The sequence below is a fragment of the Saccopteryx leptura genome, chromosome 1 (assembly GCF_036850995.1).
Source record: "Saccopteryx leptura isolate mSacLep1 chromosome 1, mSacLep1_pri_phased_curated, whole genome shotgun sequence".
In the NCBI taxonomy this organism is placed as follows: domain Eukaryota; kingdom Metazoa; phylum Chordata; class Mammalia; order Chiroptera; family Emballonuridae; genus Saccopteryx; species Saccopteryx leptura.
The window spans coordinates 1,371,367-1,389,376 of NC_089503.1; the positions used below are offsets into that span (position 1 = coordinate 1,371,367).

Consider the following 18,010-nt stretch of genomic DNA (forward strand, 5'->3'; position numbering starts at 1 on the left):
GGGCACCCTGGCTCTGGCGTCCCACAAACTGTTGACCCGGAGCTGTCCCCGAGCCCTGTGAGCGGGACCATCCCAGCCGCTCAGCCCAGTGCTGGGAGGCCCTGTCCACGGTGCTGAAAGTTGCTCCAGGTGTCCGGGCTCCCGCAGACTCGCCGGGTCCCGCCCCTCGGCGGCCCTGGGCAAATGAACAGAGTCGGTCCAGGTCCAGCCTGTCCGGGTTTCGCTCTACCTTCTTGCCCAGCGCGTCGTTGACTCCCTCAGCCTGTACCGTGAGGGTGAAGGTGTGGAGTTGGTGCCAGTACCTTCCCGCAAGAGCACAGGCCTTGATGTTACCCAGGCTTCACCCGGCCTGCCTCCCCTTCTGAGAAAGAAAGCCCGGCTGTTGTGAGGAGTTCAAGTGGAGGAGACCTGGGAGCCTTCCTCCTCACTAGACATTTCTGGAGCAGGTGACCCCATCCAGGCCTGAGCTCTGCGGGAGCCCATTGCGCCCCAGGGTCAGCAGTGGCTGCAGGCTGAGTGGTCTGCAGCCCGCAGGTTCAGAGCCATGGCTGCCAGGGCCGGTGTGGGTGAGAACCAGCTGGGCCTCTGTTGAGGCCCTTATAGAGGTGGTTGGACCCCCACCCCACCCCAAGTCCCACGCTCAGTGTCTCCTGGTTGAACCCCCACCCCCACCCCAAGTCCCTCGCTCAGTGTCTCCTGGTTGGACCCCCACCCCACCCCAAGTCCCACGCTCAGTGTCTCCTGGTTGGACCCCCACCCCCATCCCAAGCCCCACGCTCAGTGTCTCCTGGTTGGACCCCCACCCCACCCCAAGCCCCACGCTCAGTGTCTCCAGACCGATGCTGGGTGGGGAGCCCGGCGGGTGCTTCCGTGCTGTTAGGAGCCTCGGACACGCTTGCTGCCTGTGTGTGTGGGCGCAGGGAGCAGCTCATGTCCAGCTTAGTGAGCCCCCTGGAACACGCCGGCTTCAACAAAGCATCCTGGGAGTTTACTGATAAAAGGAAATCGAAGGCAAAACACTCCTGTGAGTTGAAGATGCCTGCACTGGTTCCCCGGCCCGCAGACGGCCACGTGCTGGTCGCTCCCACGCGGGGCCAAGGCTGGAGTCCACGGCTGGCTCCTCCTCAGGGCTGTGGGAGAAGCCGCCCCGCCCCGCCCCGCCCGTGTCCTGCCTTTCTGTTAGAAGAACGCATGTCACTGCAGATAAGTTATCTTCCACGTGCAGGGAGAGCTCGTACCTCAACTCTGCCCAAGCCCTCTTTCCAAACAAGGTCATGCTCATGGGATCCAGGTGTTGGGACTTGGATCTGTCTTTTTAGGGCCACACACTTCCTTTGTAGTTGGGAGCCCCGGGTGGGTCCCACGGTGTCTCTGTGGGCGTCAGGGAGGCTCAGCTAGCTGCCAGCAGCCCTTGGCCATCCACCGGGTGGAGCTTGGTCCCTGGAGCTCCCTCGCAGGACCAGCTGGGCTCCAGCGACCACTGCCCCTCCTGTCCCCCAGTCTGTCTGGGCACAGGAAGAGCTAGTCCTGGGGGCCAGGCAGGCCCTTGCGCTCTCGCCAGTGCAGAGCTGGCCGGCAGGTGAGGGGGGAACAGCTGGGGAGAGACTGTGGCCCTGCCACAGCCACCAGGGAGGTGGCCCGGGGCCGCCAGCTGCTGTTGGGATGTGGAGAGAAGCAGGACAGACCTACCCTGTGTGCCTTCTTCCTGTCCCAGGGGTCACAGACAGCTCCGTGCTGTCCAGACAGAGCTGGGCCGGGGAGCAGGGGTCAGTCTCTCCACTTCTGCCAGTGAGGAAACTCGGGGTGGGTAGGAGGCTCGTCTGAGACTGCCACCTGGCCCACTCCAGCCAGTCTGCTGCTGAGGCCATGCGTTCCCCCTCAACCCCGCGAGACTGGCTGGTCCCTCCCTGGGGTCAGCTCACACCAGGTGCCAGTGCTGAGTGTCCCTCTGCAGCCCGGGAGTAGGGGGACTGTGTTCCCCGTCCAGTGCTGCGTGACAGGTTACCCCAAACTCAGTGGTCCCGGGGCAGCTGAGCGAGGTGGCTGGGCTCAGGGGTCTCAGGAGCTCAGGGGAGCCAGGGCTCTCTCACGGCCGTTGGCTGCCACTGGGTGTCTCTGCAGGCGTGGCCGCAAGACCAGTGGTGGGCTGCTTAGGGCAGAGGTCCAGAGCGTGGGACTGAGGTAGCAGCTCTCATCCTCTGACCGTGGGAGGACAAGGCCACCTTTTCTGCCACATCCCGTCGGCCACACAGAGCAGCCGTGGGGGTCCTCCCGGAGTGTTTTACCGCAGTCTGGAGCAGCAGGGTGGCGAAGTGGCAGGCAGAGCCAGGAGGAGGGGGGCGGAGGCCGCAGAGCCGGGGCAATGGGGACACTGCAGACGCCTCGAGCAGCCGGGCCTCGCCTCCTTCCTCCTCCCGGGCCGGGCGGTGCCTGGGGAGCTGGCAGAGGGCTCGGCTTCTTGGGGAAGCCCGTGGCCAGCTGGTACCTGGTCCATCTGCTGCCTCAAGCTCCTGTCGGGGCCGTCAGCCGGTGGTGAAGGCCAGACACCCCTTCGTGGGGGCTGTGATGAGGGCACAGTGGGCTGACATGTGGGTGCTGGCCTGGACGTGGGGTTGTGGTCTGGTGGGACCGTGTCCCCTCGGGGCCCCGGACGGTCACGGGCAGCCTGCCAGCCTGGACGTGGGGCTGTGGTCTGGACGTGGGGCTGTGGTCTGGGTGGGACCGTGTCCCCTCGGGTCCCCGGATGGTCACTGGCAGCCTGCCAGCCTGGACGTGGGGTTGTGGTCTGGGTGGGACCGTGTCCCCTCGGGCCCCCGGACGGTCACGGGCAGCCTGCTAGCCTGGACGTGGGGTTGTGGTCTGGTGGGACCGTGTCCCCTCGGGTCCCCGGACGGTCACGGGCAGCCTGCCAGCTGTGAGCTCGGGTCCAGGCCGCTCAGCAGGCGGACGCTGCAGCCGATTCCCACAGCAGTGTTTGTGCCGGGCTGGAGGACGGGGTCGTGTCCTCCCGCAGTCCCGTGGCCCCTCTCCGTCACCGCCGTGGTGCTGTGTCCACTCCTGCCTGTCCTCAGACGTCACTCCCGCTGCCCGCCACGCTGCCAGGCCAGAGGAGGCCGTGCTGGCTCAGGGCAGCCAACTCTGCTGACTCATTTCCCAAGAGCCAGTGGGGCTCCTGCTCCCCCCCCCCCCAGGAGAGCCCAGGCAGGAGGAGTCCATTCCGTCAGCCTCAGGGAGGTGGGTGCGTCTGCTGTGCAGGGCCACAGAAGTTGCCCCCCAAACCCCAACAGCGAGGTCCGTGAGGTGTAGGAAGTGGGTCACTGTCTGCTGTGCTTGTGGCCCCGGGGAGCTGGCCCTGTGGTCCCAGAGGCACAGTGACTGGCAACGGGCGAGGACGGTCAGTCTGCTGTCCCAGGAGTTAGCGATGCCCAGGCTGTGAGCGTTGGTGGTGGGATCGAGTAGCTGAGAGCCTTCCCTGCTCCCCCTGGCTCAGCGGAGCCCAAGGGGGTGGGACGTGGGGGGGCAATGGACCCCGAGCTGGGACTCTGATGCATCCTGTCCCCCATGAGTCTTAGGAGGCTGCTCGCTGGTCACCTGTCCCCAAAGAGCAGCTGACACGTAGCCATGTGCCAGTGCCCTGTACGGTAAGGTGGTCCGTGGCTGCTGACAAGCACGACCCCTTCCCCTGAGCAGGAGGGATGGGGCTTGTCTGGCAGGAGGAGACTTGGGGAGAGCACAGGCCAGAAGGACTTTGGAGACAGAAACTCCAGGGCTTTGGAGAGCTGACCCCACCGAGGGGGCCCAGGGCTGTGGGTGGGGGGAGGGAGGGGAGGGGTGGGGGAGGGCTGTGATGGGGCCCGCCAGCGAGGATAGGACCTCTGCCGGGTAGTCACGGGTGGGCTGTGCGGGCGAGAGAGGCAGGTGAGCGGCCTTGAGAACGACCGAGTCAGAAACGGGGTCCCTGGAGGCCCCCAGGCCCCCCCAGGGCCAGCTCTGCTCCCTCAGCTGGGTGCACGTCCCCGGTGCGGGGACTCAGAGGGACTCGGTCTAAGACCCGGTGGTCTGATGGAGAAATGGCCGCAAGGTCCTTCCTCCCTTGGCTTCGCCGGCCGTGCAGGGGCCTCGGGCACCTGCCTGCGTGGTCCCTTCACAGGACTCCACCAGGCAGGGCTTGTGTCTCGAGGCTACAGGGCCAGCTGGCAGTGCCTAGCTCCGGGCTCCCAGCAGTGAGGACCTTCCGGGCGTGGCTGGATGTCCAGCACGTCACGGACACACAGGGAGGCGGTCCGAGATGCGTGTAGAGGAAGCCGTGTTGTCTGCATCCCCTTCAGGCCCTTCCACAGGACAAGCCACGGGTCAGCCTGGGGGGCAGATGCCAGAGGCTGCCTGCCCAGGTGGGGAGGGCTGGGGCAGGGCCAGGCTGAGCTTGACCTTGACCTCCAGGCCCTGAACCCTCCTCCCAGGCCTGTTGGAGTGCGGCTGGGGTGCCCGGTGAGGGCGCTGGGGGCAGCCCGAGTGTCTGGTCCTGGGGGGGCTCCCTGCCCGGAGTCCTCCCTTGGGGGCCCGAGTGTCTGGTCCTGGGGGGGTTCCCTGGGGGCCCGGTGAGGGCGCTGGGGGCAGCCCGAGTGTCTGGTCCTGGGGGGGCTCCCTGGGGGCCCGGTGAGGGCGCTGGGGGCAGCCCGAGTGTCTGGTCCTGGGGAGGCTCCCTGCCCGGAGTCCTCCCTGGGGGCCGGGGCTCCCCACACACACACCCTCTGGCGCATGCCTTGGTGCCTCCCGTGGCGTGACACGCCGTACTTTTCCTCTCTCCCTGTCACCCGTGTGTGTTTGCCGTAAAGACAGTAATTAGAGATAAAACCACAATTGGATAATGAGCCGGAGCACTAGGGGGGCGGGGTGATTGAGGGCGGCTGCCGGCTTCCCCAGCAGGAGCTGCCGCCGCCTTCCCCAGGCTGAGGCTGCTGTGGCTCAGGTGGCTCAGGGCTGTCTTCACCGGCTCTCTGCTGCCGGCCCCCAGGGATGGGCAGGGCTGCCCGGAGCCCACAGCCCCTGCCCTGGAGACCCAGGGGGCCGTGGCGCACCAGCACACCCAGGGCTGAGCCGCTGCCCAGGTGGCAGGGAAGCTTCACCAGGCAGGGGCACTTCATGCTGGGCTTTGAGGGGTGTATAGGAGTCTGCAGGGCAGGAAGGGAGCTGACAAAGTTCCTGCACACATTCCAGCCTGTGTCCTGGCCGCCGGGGCCTCAGCCCATGGCCCAGGAGTGCAGCTGGCCATGCCCGACCACTTGGGGCTCACCCGGGGCCCCTTGTCCCTGCGCCCTTTGTCCTCCCGCCTTTCTGAGCAGCCTGTGCACCTGCTGGTGTGTTTTCTTATCTAAACCAGGGTGGCCACAGTCACCCGACTCACAGTGCCTGGTGCCCGGTTCAGATGGCGGCTGTTGTTGTTGGCGGTGGCTGTGCTACTTGACCTCCTGCTTCCAGAGGGTCGTCGGCTGCCTGTCAATGTGAGACCGGGTGCTTCCTCTTCTGGGAGCAGGCAGTCCCCCCCCCCATGTCTGTGACGTCTGCCTCCAGGGACACGCACAGGGTGTGTGTGTGCGTTCCTGTGCAAGCCGGGAGCCTATAACCAGCGTCCTCCCTCCCTGGCTTACATGTTTCAGTGGTGTGGCCATTTTCACGCCTGTCCAATAGCTCCTCACTAGCCCATAGCTACTTTGCCGCACGATTCAGGGACATTGCATTGTTCCCCACGTTTTGCCAAGTGAACAGCTGTGCAGAGCTGGCACGGGGCCACGCACCTGCCTCCCGGCTCCCGGCCCTGCCCCGTGGGGTCTCTCAGGCTCACGTTCATTCGGGTGTTTCTGGAATCTCTTCCCAGAAACCCACCTCACCTGGCATCTGTCCTGGGCACTCAGGGACCTGTGGGAGCTCGTCCCTCCCGGAGTAGTGTGGCCTTTGCCTCCTGCTGCCACCAATCCCTGGTGGGGACGTGCTAGGCAGCTCTGCCTCCAGCTCCGCTCGCTCCCGTCTGTCTCCATGTCTGGGCCAAGGAGGGGAGGAGTGGGGGCCAGCCCTGCTGGTCCTGGAGGCAGTCGAGTCCCCAGGCCGCTGGCTCTGACGGATAGACGGGCGAGCTGCCTCCTCCCACCCGGTCGGAAGCCACGAGGCCTCTGAGCTGATCAGAGGCAGCCAGGGAGAGGCCCCAGGAGGCCACAGCCCTTCCTGGGCAGGAGCCAGGCCCTGCGGGCACACCCTGCTGGGCATCTGTCCTTCCTGACGGGGCTCCCAGGAGGGCCCGCACCCCCTCCAGGAGCACAGGCTTGTCTCTTGGCCACGACAAGCTGGAGGAGACTTCTGTGACGCACGCTGGGGGGAGGCGTGGGTACAGGGAGGAGATACGGTTGAGACGTGAGATTGGTCGGGGGACATGTGACAAAGGGTCTGGCTAATTGGTAAGAAACTCCCACCCCACCCCCACGCCCCGGTACAAAGGGGCCCAGACAAACCCAGGCAGTTGGGAAACACAAGAGAGTGTGAAGGTGAGAAGGGCGCTGTCCGGGCCTCCTTCTGAAATCGGGAACAACAGCATGGGCGCCCTCAGTCTTCACAGAAGGGGAGTCCTGACGTGGTGCATGGCCCCTAAGACAGCAGAAGCCACGGTCGGGCCGCGATGCCGTGGTTAACAGGTTGTCCCTTGCGTGGCAGTGCCCAGGTCCCCCAAATCGGGGAAGGGAGTACAGGGTGTCTGGGCCCCAAGGCCGGGGAGCGGTCCAGCCGAGGGCAGCTGGCAGGGGGCTGGGTGGTGGTGGAGAGGTTGGGTCTCGCTACCACCAGGCACCCAGCTGTGCTCACGTGCCAGGGGCACTGGCCAGGGGCAGTGGCTAGGACCATGGCCAGGAGAGCACGGTTAGGGAGCACTCCCCACAGCGGGCACTCCAGGGCAGGCGGGGGGGGGGGCTGACCAGCATGGCCTCGGGCCTGCCCTGGTGTCCAGGGGTCTGCAGGCGGACAGCGTTGCAGAAGGCCAGAGGCTGAGCTCGCTGGGGGAGAGGGCTGCGTGGGGGGTCCTGGACCTGAGGCTGTCCGGGCTCCCTGCTGGGGGCGTCCAGCCAGCTGAAGGCCTAGGGAAGGGACTTGGGACTCTGGGGTCACGGACCCACCGGTAACCGGGGGTGAAGGAGGCCTGTGGGAAGGGGGGACGTGGGGTGGGCCAGAGCTGTGTAAGGCTGAGACCAGGGAATGTGGGAGGGCAGGCAGTGGTCACAGGAGTCCAGCTCGAGGCATGCTGAAGAGGGGCTGGGTCAGGGCCGGGGGCGGACACCGAGGCCACCCCCAGGTCTGCTCCGGAGGCCCTGGGTGTGGCCTGGGGCTGGTCTGATGGGCCCCCTCCCCTGCAGGCCTGGTGAAATTGGGGATTCACTGTGTCACGTGTCAGAAGGTGGCCATCAAAATCGTCAACCGAGAGAAGCTGAGCGAGTCGGTGCTGATGAAGGTGAGTGGGGTGGGGGTGGGGGCAGGTGGGCCCTGAGCTCAGTGCCACCAGCCGCAGTGCAGCCTGCCAGGGGGCCCTGCTTGCTGCAGAGCAGGGGCAGCCGGCTCCCTCCCCTGGCATCTGTCCCTACCACCCCAAGCTGGTCCTGCTCCAGCCATGCTGCCCATCCCTGCCTCAGCAGGGGCCTGGGGGGAAGGCCCGCCACTTGGCACTGTCCAGGTGCTGTGCCACCTGGCTGCGATAGCTGGTTGTGCCTCAGTTTCCCTGAGACCTGACAGCCTCCTCTCCTCCTGAGACTGGAGCAGACCCCGTGGTGACGCTCCGGGGGGAGGGGCCAGCCTGGGTCCCGGTGTCTGCCTGCTCCCTTGGGGGTGGGGCGGCTCTGCGACCCTCCCTCATCTGCTCCGAGCAGGGCAGAAGGGAGGGCACACGGGGGCACTTCTGTGTAGGTGGGTGAGGGCCAATGACCTCAGTGAGGACTGCTCTGGCTGCTGGGGGCGGGTGGGGTGGGACTCGGGTGGGTTCACCTGGGGACTTCAGAGGACCTGAGGTTGGGTGGTTTTAAGGAAAGGGGGCACTTGCTTGGGTGAGGTGGGGCAGTGTAGGCGGGGGCCAGGTAGATCCTGACCCTGTGTTGGACAGCGCCTGGCTGGGGCCTGGGCTCTGGCTGTGTTGTTGAGATGTTCGAGGGGGGAGGGAGGAGCCAGGTGTAACTGGAGCCTGTCCCCCTAAAGGCCCGGCAGGGACTGGCTGCAGCTGGACGAGGGGCCTGGAGGTGGTCCTGGCACCCGGGCAGCGTGTGCGGTGCCCTTTGGGCTGACGGCCTGCCCCACTGGGTGGGGACTCTGTAGCTAGCCTGGCCCTGCTCCAAAGCACCATGTGGCCTTCACGGGGTGTCCCAAGGGGCCCCTCTGTGTCTCCAGCAGCCAAGGCTCCTGCCAGCATGTGGGGCCACACAGGCACAAGTTTCGGGTGGTGAGTGGACACAGAGATCTACAGGGGACAAGTCCTGTGTGACGTCCCCTCCCCCTTGCCCCACAGGTGGAGCGGGAGATCGCAATCCTGAAGCTCATCGAACACCCTCACGTCCTAAAGCTGCACGATGTTTATGAAAACAAAAAATATTTGTAGGTATTGCTGGGCCTGGAGAGTTGGGGTGGCCAGAGTTTGGGTCTGGGGCCTGGGACAGCAGCCCCTTGGGCAGTCTCAGGATAAGCCCCAGGCGGTGGCATCACTGCTCCTTGACCAGACACACGGGGATGAGGGGGACTCAGAGCCACCAGCTGGGCCCGCCATGGGGGACAGGGCACCCTGGAGAAGTGGGCTGCAGTGGGAGTCAAGGGTCCGTGGCCAGCCAGGGTTCCAGCATGGCACAAATGGCCCAGTTCCAGTGTTTAACTAAGCATGGGTGACAGAGCTGCCCCATGTGGGGGCAAGAAGGAGCAGGGACACCGTCACCACAGGCCTGAGGGGTTGGGAGGCTGGTCATGGGGTTGGGGCCCCAACACTGGTGAGCTGGAGGCACTCGGCCACCATGAGAACCATGACAAGGGCACGGACAGGGACACACGCCCACTGGCGTGACGGTGGGACTCACCGTTCAGTGCCCTGCTGATACCCCAGGGTTGCAGTGCAAGCAGATGCTGGGCAGGCCTGGCTCACCTCCACATACAACATGCAGGACACTGGTCACCTCGCTTCTGCCAAGATACTTTTTTCTGTAGAGTGAGAGAGACAGACAGACAGAGACAGATAGGAAGGGGGAGAAATGAGAAGCATCAACTCATAGTTGCATCACTTTAGTTGTTCATTGACTGCTTCTCATATGTGCCTTGACTGGGGGGGGGGCACTGAGCCAGTGACCCCTTGCTCAGGCCAGCGACCTTGGGCTCAAGCCAGTGATATGGGATTGTGTTGATGTGTCCACACTCAAGCCAATGACCTCAGGGTTTCGAACTTAGGACCTCAGCGCCTCAGGTTGATGCTCCATCCATTTTGCCACCACTGGTCAGGCTGTTGAGATACTTTTGAGGCTGGACACATGGGGACGAGGGGCAGAGCGCTCAGCTCTGAGAAGGCCGCCTTGGAGGGGGCGGGAAGCAGAGGGCAGCCTGAGGAAGGGGTGCGGCCTGGGCCGAGGGCTGCTGAGGGAACCAAGTGCCTAGGATGAAGGTGGACAAGTGGCCAGTCACCTCCTGGGGGCGGAGTCCCCAGGCAGCCCAGGGAGCCTGGAGGCCGAGGGGCGAGCGGGGGCCACCCAGGTCAGGGCACCAGCAGGGCACCCTTCTGCCTGTGCTGGGCTTGGGCCCTCCCATGTCCTGCCTGGACGCCACCCAGTGCACCCTGCCCTGTTTCCAGCCCCTTCCTCCACCTCTTCTCTCTGAAGACAGGCTTTTTAAGCCCTGAGGGGGGTGCCTCCCCAACCCCTTGAGTCCTGAAGACCAGCTCTGGCGACATCTGTGGCCCCCCTTCCTCCTGGTCAGCCCATCCTTCCCGTCTCCCCCTGCTCTAGTCCCCACCACGCTCCCCTGAGGCCCACAAGCTTCAGTGTCCACAAGCCTGGGACCAACCCCGGTCCACACCCCAGAAACCAGCCCCCTCGGGCTCCATCAGGGGAAGGGAGGCTCAGCTCGGTCACAGACAGCTTCTCACCACCTTCAGAGGGGTGTGGGGTCCTCCAGCCACCATCCCCTGGCACGTCTTCCTGCCCTCTCTTCCCCCACCCTCTGTACCCCACCCTCTGTACCCCATCCAACTGCAGCTGGGCATCCCCACCCAGCATCCCCACCCACTACCCCAGGACCTGCTGTGCTCTGCTCCAGCCCCTGACCCACAGTTCTGAGGGCCCCCTTGCTGGCCAGACTCCCCGAGGTACCTCAGTGTCTGGTTCCTTCCTCTTCTCTGGGGGTCCAGCCTGAGCTGGCCAGGGCCCCAGCTCCACGAGGGTCCCCAACCACAGCACCCCTCTCACCTTGGGGCCCGGTGGTCCCTCAACACCGGGGGCCAAGTGTGCTCCCCGTCCCCTGCATTCGAGGGCTCCTCCAGACACTGGCCTGGAGGTGGGCCTGCCAGGAGGGGTGGGCGGGGGGCCCCTCGTGTTGAAGCTGGCCCCGAGGTGGGCCGCACACGTGTGTGCACCCCCAGCTGACACCTGCGTGGCCCTGCAGATACCTGGTGCTAGAACACGTGTCTGGCGGGGAGCTCTTTGACTACTTAGTCAAGAAGGGGAGGCTGACCCCCAAAGAGGCCCGCAAGTTCTTCCGGCAAATCATCTCAGCGCTGGACTTCTGCCACAGCCACTCCATCTGGTGCGAGCTGACCCCCGCGTGACCCCGCCCCCAGGTGCCCCGCCAGCAGACAGGCCCACCCCTGCGGACACCCCTCTGGCACCAGGAAGACACCTCCGCTTTTTCAGGGGTCCTGGGAACAGGGCCCTTCAGACTGAGGGGCCCAGGTTGGCATCGGCCAGGGCAGGTGTGCGGGAAGCAGTGAGGGTGAGGGACGCCCCCTTTCCCCCAGGGAGTACAGCGGAGCCTGCCCAGGGATCTGGGGGAGCACGTGGTGGGACCCGAGGGTCCCTGTTCTCCTATTCCAGACCACGCAGCCAGCCGCCAGGCAGGCGACTTCCGATTGGCTGCCTGTGACATCACCAGGCTGGCCTGCCATTGGCCGGGGGCTGTGTGGGTGGGGTCTGGGGGAGGGACCCCGGTCAGCCTCCCCCGCCTCCCTTCCAGCCACAGGGATCTGAAACCAGAAAACCTTCTGCTGGACGAGAAGAACAACATCCGAATCGCAGACTTCGGCATGGCGTCCCTGCAGGTGGGGGACAGCCTGCTGGAGACCAGCTGCGGGTGAGTGGGTACCCGAGCCGGCCGCCCGGCCGCCGTGCGCTGCGCCTGCGCCCCCTCTCGGCCGCGGCAGGTTCTGCACAGTCCGCAGGTGCTGGCTCAGTGCTGCGGCCTCGCGGAGGTCCGGAGTGATCTCCGTGGCCAGGTGGCCTGCAGGCCCAGCTGTCCAGCACCTTGGTTCTGCTTCTGGCGGTGGCTCCGATGTGCGGGGCAGTGAGGGGGCTGCAGCTGCCCCGTCCGGCCCAGACCCTCCCTGGGCTCTCTGGCCAGGCCTTGAAGGCAGGCGGGTCCAGCCCCGGTGTTCGAGCCCTGTGCACTCAGCGCTGCTGCTGGGTTGTGACCTCAGTCCATCCACCCGGCCCTTCATCTGAAGTCTCTCCTTGGACCAGGACAACTGGGCAGCCTAGAGTGTGGCAGAGCCCCCAGACTCCCAGGCCGCCCCCCCCCAGTTAGGGGTGGGGTGACAGACAGCAGAGCCCCTTTAGGCCCCACGGTGGAGCCTCCTCCCCAGGCGGCGTCTGCTAGGGGAGCGGGAAGGCACCCCTCTGTCAGCGTCCAGCTGCTGCGGTCCTGGGGCAGCCCTGAGGTCGCGGCCGGGCGGACAGCGAGTCCCGAGCCTGAGCCCTGACTGCTGCTTTTGCCTTCAGGTCCCCCCACTATGCCTGCCCCGAGGTGATCCGGGTAAGTCGTCAGCACGCGCCCCAAGTCCCTGCCTGTCCAAAGGGGCCTCCCACCCCCGCCCTCGAGGGCCCGGGCCCCTCCTTCCCTGCGAAGCCAACCGCACCGCCCTCCGCAGGGGGAGAAGTACGACGGGCGCAAGGCGGACGTGTGGAGTTGCGGGGTGATCCTGTTCGCGCTGCTGGTGGTGAGCCCCGCCCGGCCCACACCCCGCCCCGCCTCCTCCGCCCCGCCCGCCCGCCCCTCACCCCTCCGTCTCTGTCCCGCCCCTCTGTCCCGCCCCTCCCCCAGCCCCCCGCCCCGCGGTGACTCCGTCCCCGGCCGGCAGGGGGCGCTGCCCTTCGACGACGACAACCTGCGGCAGCTGCTGGAGAAGGTGAAGCGGGGCGTGTTCCACATGCCGCACTTCATCCCGCCCGACTGCCAGAGCCTGCTGCGCGGCATGATCGAAGTGGACGCGGCGCGGCGCCTCACGGTGCGTACAGGTGTAGGGAGGGCCGGAGGGGGCGGGCCCGCGCTGCCGGAGACGTCCCATCTCCATGCCACCTCCGTGGGAAGAGAGGCTTGTGCCTGCCAGTGTGGTACGGGGAGCCCTGGGTGTGCACGGGTGTGTGGATTGTACACGTGCGAGTGCATGCACGTGTGTGCGCGCGCATGCATAAAACTGCAGTGGGTGTTTTCACGGTGCGTGGGTGCGTGCATGTGCACTTGTGCATGCATAGGTTTGTGTATGAGTATATACGTGTGTGTGCAGAGGTGTGAGTATACTTGTGTGTGTGTGTGCACCAGCTCTGTGTGTGCACTCAATGATGCATAGGTGTATGAGCATGCATGTGAACTAGAGTGCATGCGGTTGTTTGCACTTGTGCATGTGTGTGTGAGTGCATGAACAGCTGTGCACAGATATGTGCACGCATGCGTGTGAGAACCACTCGCAGGTGCGTGTGTGATGGGCACGGATGCAGTTCTGTGTGTACAGGTGCATGAGAATATGTACAGGTGTGCGCATGTGTGAGCATGTCCCCAGGTGTGAACGTGTGCACAGTTAGGTGGGTATGTGCCCAGGGGCCTCCTGCTGCCTGTGTCCTGCAGTGGCTCCAGAGAGCTGGGAAGCCAGTGCCCACCAACTCTAGTCCCCTTCCCCCCATACCTTCTGGACTAGCCCTGTCAGTGGGCATAGTTTGTCACCACCCACTCAGAGAGCTGGGGAGCTGGGGGGGGGGTCTGAGGGAAGTCCCACTTCTGGAGGGAGCCCCCAGCCAGCCTCATCAGGGCTTTGCTGGTACCAGGATGTTAGTTCTCCAGGGCAAGGGCAGCAGGACCCCCCTGGGCTGGCCTCTGCAGGATGGGGGTGGTCCGGTGACCGAGAGGTCACCTTCTCCCACGCTCCCCAGCCCAGCTGGCCCCAGGCTGGTGGAGAGGGACTTGGCGAGCGGGCCTCTGAGCCCCCTGCTCTCACCTGCACCCCAGCCCTTCCCAGCAGGTGGGCTGCCCCTGGCTGCCTTCTGCTCTCCTTCCGGCTTCCCTCCCTGAGCCACCAGAGGCCCTGTCTCCCTCCTGCCCCTTCCTGCAGCCCCCACCACCGCCACACCCCTTTCTCTGGCCGGCATTTCCTTTCCTGGGATCGCAGGGTCACGGGGCTAGCACAGAGCCTCTGGGAACACAGCCCCTCCCCACTTTCCTGTCCCCCACCCTCCCCTGCTCCTCCCCTCACCTTCCCTGCCTCTGCATCCTCACCGTCCCTCCACCCTCCCCCTGCCCCTGCTCTCTGGCACTCCTGTGCCCTCTGGTGCTCCTCCCTCCATGGTGCTCCTCGCTCCCGGAGCTCCTCCCTCCACGGTGCTCCTCCCTCCATGGTGCTCCTCCCTCCACCGTGCTCCTCCCTCTTAGTGCTCCCCCTTCTGGTGCTCCTCCCTCCCAGTGCTCCTCCCTTAGTGCTCCTCGCTCCCGGAGCTCCTCCCTCCACGGTGCTCCTCCTTCCACGGTGCTCCTCCCTCCACCGTGCTCCTCCCTCTCAGTGCTCCTCCCTCCCGGTACTCCTCCCCACTCGGTGCTCCCCCTTCCGGTGCTCCTCCCTCCCAGTGCTCCCCTTCCGGTGCTCCTCCCTCCCGGTGCTCCTCCCTCCCGGTACTCCCCCTCCCGGTGCTCCCCCTTCCGGTGCTCCTGGCTCCTGCTCCCTCTGCCTCCTAACGCGGGCTCCCTGCTCCCTCCACACTAACTCCCTGTTTCTCTCTCTTGTAGCTAGAGCACATTCAGAAACACACATGGTATATGTAAGTAGCTCTCCTCCCACTCATCGCCTGCTTTGCCTGCGCTGCGGCCCAGAGGGCCTGCTAGGGAAGGCGGGGGGGGAGCACCCAGCCCAGTGCAGGCCTGCCCCCAGCCTTGGGTCCAGCACTTAGAGACTCCGGCCGGCTGGCCGGCCTGCAGTGGGCGCAGCAGGGCGCAGGAGGTGTACAGGGGCTGGGACAGGGAGAGAGCAGCAGGACTCAGGGTCCCCAGGAAGGGCTGAGGGGGAGGAGACACAGGGAGGCCAAGTCCCGTGACCGCGGGTGGTGCCCCGTTGTCCACAGAGGGGGCAAGAACGAGCCAGAGCCCGAGCAGCCCGTTCCCCGCAAGGTGCAGATCCGCTCGCTGCCCAGCCTGGAGGACATCGACCCGGATGTGCTTGACAGCATGCACTCACTGGGCTGCTTCCGGGACCGCAACAAGCTGCTGCAGGACCTGCTGTCGGAGGAGTACGTCCTGCGTGGGGTCCTGCTGCGGAGTGGGCGGGGCGGGCTGTGGGCGGGACTGCCATCCACCAATGGACTCCTCCACACTCACCGGCCCTTCTCCCCCCCTCCCCACCGCAGGGAGAACCAGGAGAAGATGATTTATTTCCTCCTCCTGGACCGGAAGGAGAGGTACCCCAGCCACGAGGACGAGGACCTGCCCCCCAGGAATGAAATAGGTACAGGGTCCCTGGGAGGCCTGGCCGCACGCCACCCCGCCATACCCACTGGGCGGCCTGGCCTGACCCCGGTCTGCACGCAGACCCTCCCCGGAAGCGGGTGGACTCCCCGATGCTGAACCGGCATGGCAAGCGGCGGCCGGAACGCAAGTCCATGGAGGTGCTGAGCGTGACAGACGGCGGCTCCCCGGTGCCTGCGCGACGAGCCATCGAGATGGCCCAGCACGGCCAGAGGTACGTGCCTTGCGGGAGGACCCCGTGCCCTACCTGCTGGTACTCCGGCCCGAGCAGTTGGCACATGTCCTGGGCTGTGCTAACTCATCTCTGCCCTTCTGACCCGGGGGCTGGGCAGGCTGCACTGGGCTGGACTGGGCTGCCCTGAACTGCAGTGTGCTGGGCTTTGCTTTGTTAGCTGGGCTGTATTAGGCCATCATGGACAGGGCTGGGCTGGAGTGGACTGGGCTGCACTGGGCAGGGCTGAGCTGGGCTGGACTGGGCTGCACTGGACTGCACTGGAATGGGCTGGACTGCACAGGACTGGACTGGGCTGGGCTGGGCTGCACTGTGCTGGGCTGGGCTGCACTGTGCTGGGCTGGGCTGCACTGTGCTGGACTGCACTGGGCTGGGCTGAGCTGGGGTGGACTGGGCTGCACTGGACTGCACTGTGCTGTGCTGGGCTGGACTGGGCTGAGCTGGAGTGGACTAGGCTGCACTGGAATGGGCTGGGCTGCGCAGAACTGGACTGGGCTGGGCTGGAGTGGACTGGGCTGCTCTGGACTGGACTGGGCTGCACTGGACTGGACTGGGCTGCACTGGACTGGGCTGCACTGGACTGGACTGGGCTGCACTGGACTGGACTGCACTGGACTGGACTGCACTGGGCTGGGCTGGGCTGCACTGGACTGGACTGGGCTGCACTGGACTGGGCTGCGCTGGACTGGACTGGGCTGCACTGGACTGGACTGCACTGGACTGGACTGGGCTGCACTGGACTGGGCTGTACTGGACTGGACTAGACTGGGCTGCACTGGACTGGGCTGTACTGGACTGGACTAGACTGGGCTGCACTGGACTGGGCTGCGCTGGACTGGACTGCACTGGACTGGACTGGGCTGCACTGGACTGGGCTGCACTGGACTGAGCTACACTGGACTGGACTGGGCTGCACTGGACTGGGCTGCACTGGACTGAGCTACACTGGACTGGACTGGGCTGCACTGGACTGGGCTGCACTGGACTGGACTGGGCTGCACTGGACTGGGCTGCACTGGACTGAGCTACACTGGACTGGACTGGGCTGCACTGGACTGAGCTACACTGGACTGGACTGGGCTGCACTGGACTGGGCTGCACTGGACTGAGCTACACTGGACTGGACTGGGCTGCGCTGGACTGGGCTGCACTGGACTGGGCTGCACTGGACTGGGCTGCACTGGACTGGACTGGGCTGCACTGGACTGAGCTACACTGGACTGGACTGGGCTGCACTGGACTGGACTGCACTGGACTGGGCTGCACTGGACTGGACTGGGCTGCACTGGACTGGGCTGCACTGGACTGGACTGGGCTGCACTGGACTGGGCTGCACTGGACTGGGCTGCACTGAACTGGGCTGTACTGGACTGGACTAGACTGGACTGCACTGGACTGGGCTGCACTGGAGTGGACTGGGCTGCACTGGACTGGACTGGGCTGCACTGGAGTGGACTGGGCTGGACTGGACTGCACTGGGCTGCACTGGACTGGACTGGGCTGGACTGGGCTGGACTGGACTGGGCTACACCGGACTGGACTGCACCGGACTGGACTGGGCTGCACTGGACTGGACTGGGCTGGACTGGACTGCACTGGGCTGCACTGGAGTGGACTAGGCTGCACTGCACTGGGCTTCACTGGACTGGGCTGGGCTGGGCTGGACTAGAGTAGCTTGGCTTATGGTCATGCAATGTTCAGAGCTGGCAGCCCCGCACTATGTCCCCACTTAGTGCTGGCCTCACGTCTGGGTCACCTATGGCTGTGCAAGAAGCAGGGAAGTGAAATTCTGGGGGATGAGGAGCAGTCTGGGCTATCCCACAGGCCTCTGGAGGAAGGCAGGCACCCTAGCCCCACAGCCCCAGCTGTTCGGGGCTGCCCGGTGAGGCCCGTGGCCAGTCCTCACCCTGGCACTGAGTGTGACCTGTTGGGGATGAGGCCAAAAGTTATTGCCGAGGTGGGGGCTTCAGCCCTCTAGGGTGCCCCTGGGGAGCACCCTGAGTGGTCTCAGCAGGCCCTGCTGTCTCTGATCAGCTGGGTGCTGGGTGTTCAAGGGGGCCAGGCCTTCTGAGGAATTTGCCAGCAACTAGAAGATAGGGCAACTGGGCCACTATCGGGATCAAATTGTGCCCGTGGCCCTGGGCCCTCCCCAGGGAGGCAGGCTGGCTGCCTCTGGCCCCGGGGACTCGGCCCTCTGGAGCCTTTGTCCAGGTCCCCAGACAGCCAGGGAGGCCCACCAGCTCTGGCCGTGGGGTGGGGCGAGGGGAGGAGCAGCAGGGAGGTCCCTTCCCTGACCGTTCCGTCCTGCCTGTAGAGGGCGCACCTCTCCCAGCCCAGCCTCCCAGCCTGGCCCCTGGTCTCCTGCTGGACCCTGCGGGGCTGGCAGAGCTGACCTGGCCCTCCCTGCACCGGCCACCTAGCAAACCTCCCACCCCACCTGCCCAGGCCTGAGGTGGGGGCGTGAGGGGGGCCACCTGCCACGGCTTCCACTCTGCTTCCCAGGCCCGGCTGGGGTGCTGGGGACGGGGCGGTCGGGGTGAACCAGCCTGGTGCTCACCAGACAGCCCCTCCTCCCAGCACCTCCCACCCCGCAGCTCCTCCGGCGCTCTGCTCCCTTTTCTGGTCACTCGGTGTTGAGTGACCACGGGCTTCCCGCCCTGCCCGGCATCCCCTGGTGTCTGTGCACCCTGGTCTGGGGCCAGGTGGGTGGCGCCCAGCTCGGAGCTCATGGAGGCTGGCTCCCAGCCGGCCGCCTGGTGGGGCTGTGGCAGTAACTCTGTTTTCTCGCTT

General features: G+C 65.8%; 1 protein-coding gene across 16 annotated transcripts in view; it reads left to right on the plus strand.

Moving 5' to 3' along the window:
- The window catches only part of BRSK2 (BR serine/threonine kinase 2), a 60,702-nt gene that overhangs the window by 23,321 nt on the left and 19,371 nt on the right, over positions 1-18,010 (plus strand). For 15 of the 16 annotated variants that reach the window (XR_010750075.1, XR_010750073.1, XR_010750099.1 and 12 more), the window contains exons 2-12: positions 7,395-7,489; positions 8,531-8,616; positions 10,657-10,797; positions 11,224-11,340; positions 11,985-12,018; positions 12,134-12,202; positions 12,344-12,490; positions 14,257-14,288; positions 14,589-14,753; positions 14,871-14,968; positions 15,052-15,202. Coding sequence is in view for 13 of the 16 variants with exons in the window: in XM_066373043.1 (XP_066229140.1) it covers positions 7,395-7,489; positions 8,531-8,616; positions 10,657-10,797; positions 11,224-11,340; positions 11,985-12,018; positions 12,134-12,202; positions 12,344-12,490; positions 14,257-14,288; positions 14,589-14,753; positions 14,871-14,968; positions 15,052-15,202 (1,135 nt within the window). In the remaining 3 variants the exon portion in view is untranslated. Of the gene's footprint in view, positions 1-7,394; positions 7,490-8,530; positions 8,621-10,656; positions 10,798-11,223; positions 11,341-11,984; positions 12,019-12,133; positions 12,203-12,343; positions 12,491-14,256; positions 14,289-14,588; positions 14,754-14,870; positions 14,969-15,051; positions 15,203-18,010 lie in introns of those variants that run through there. The other variant, XM_066374156.1, reaches the window with a different exon arrangement.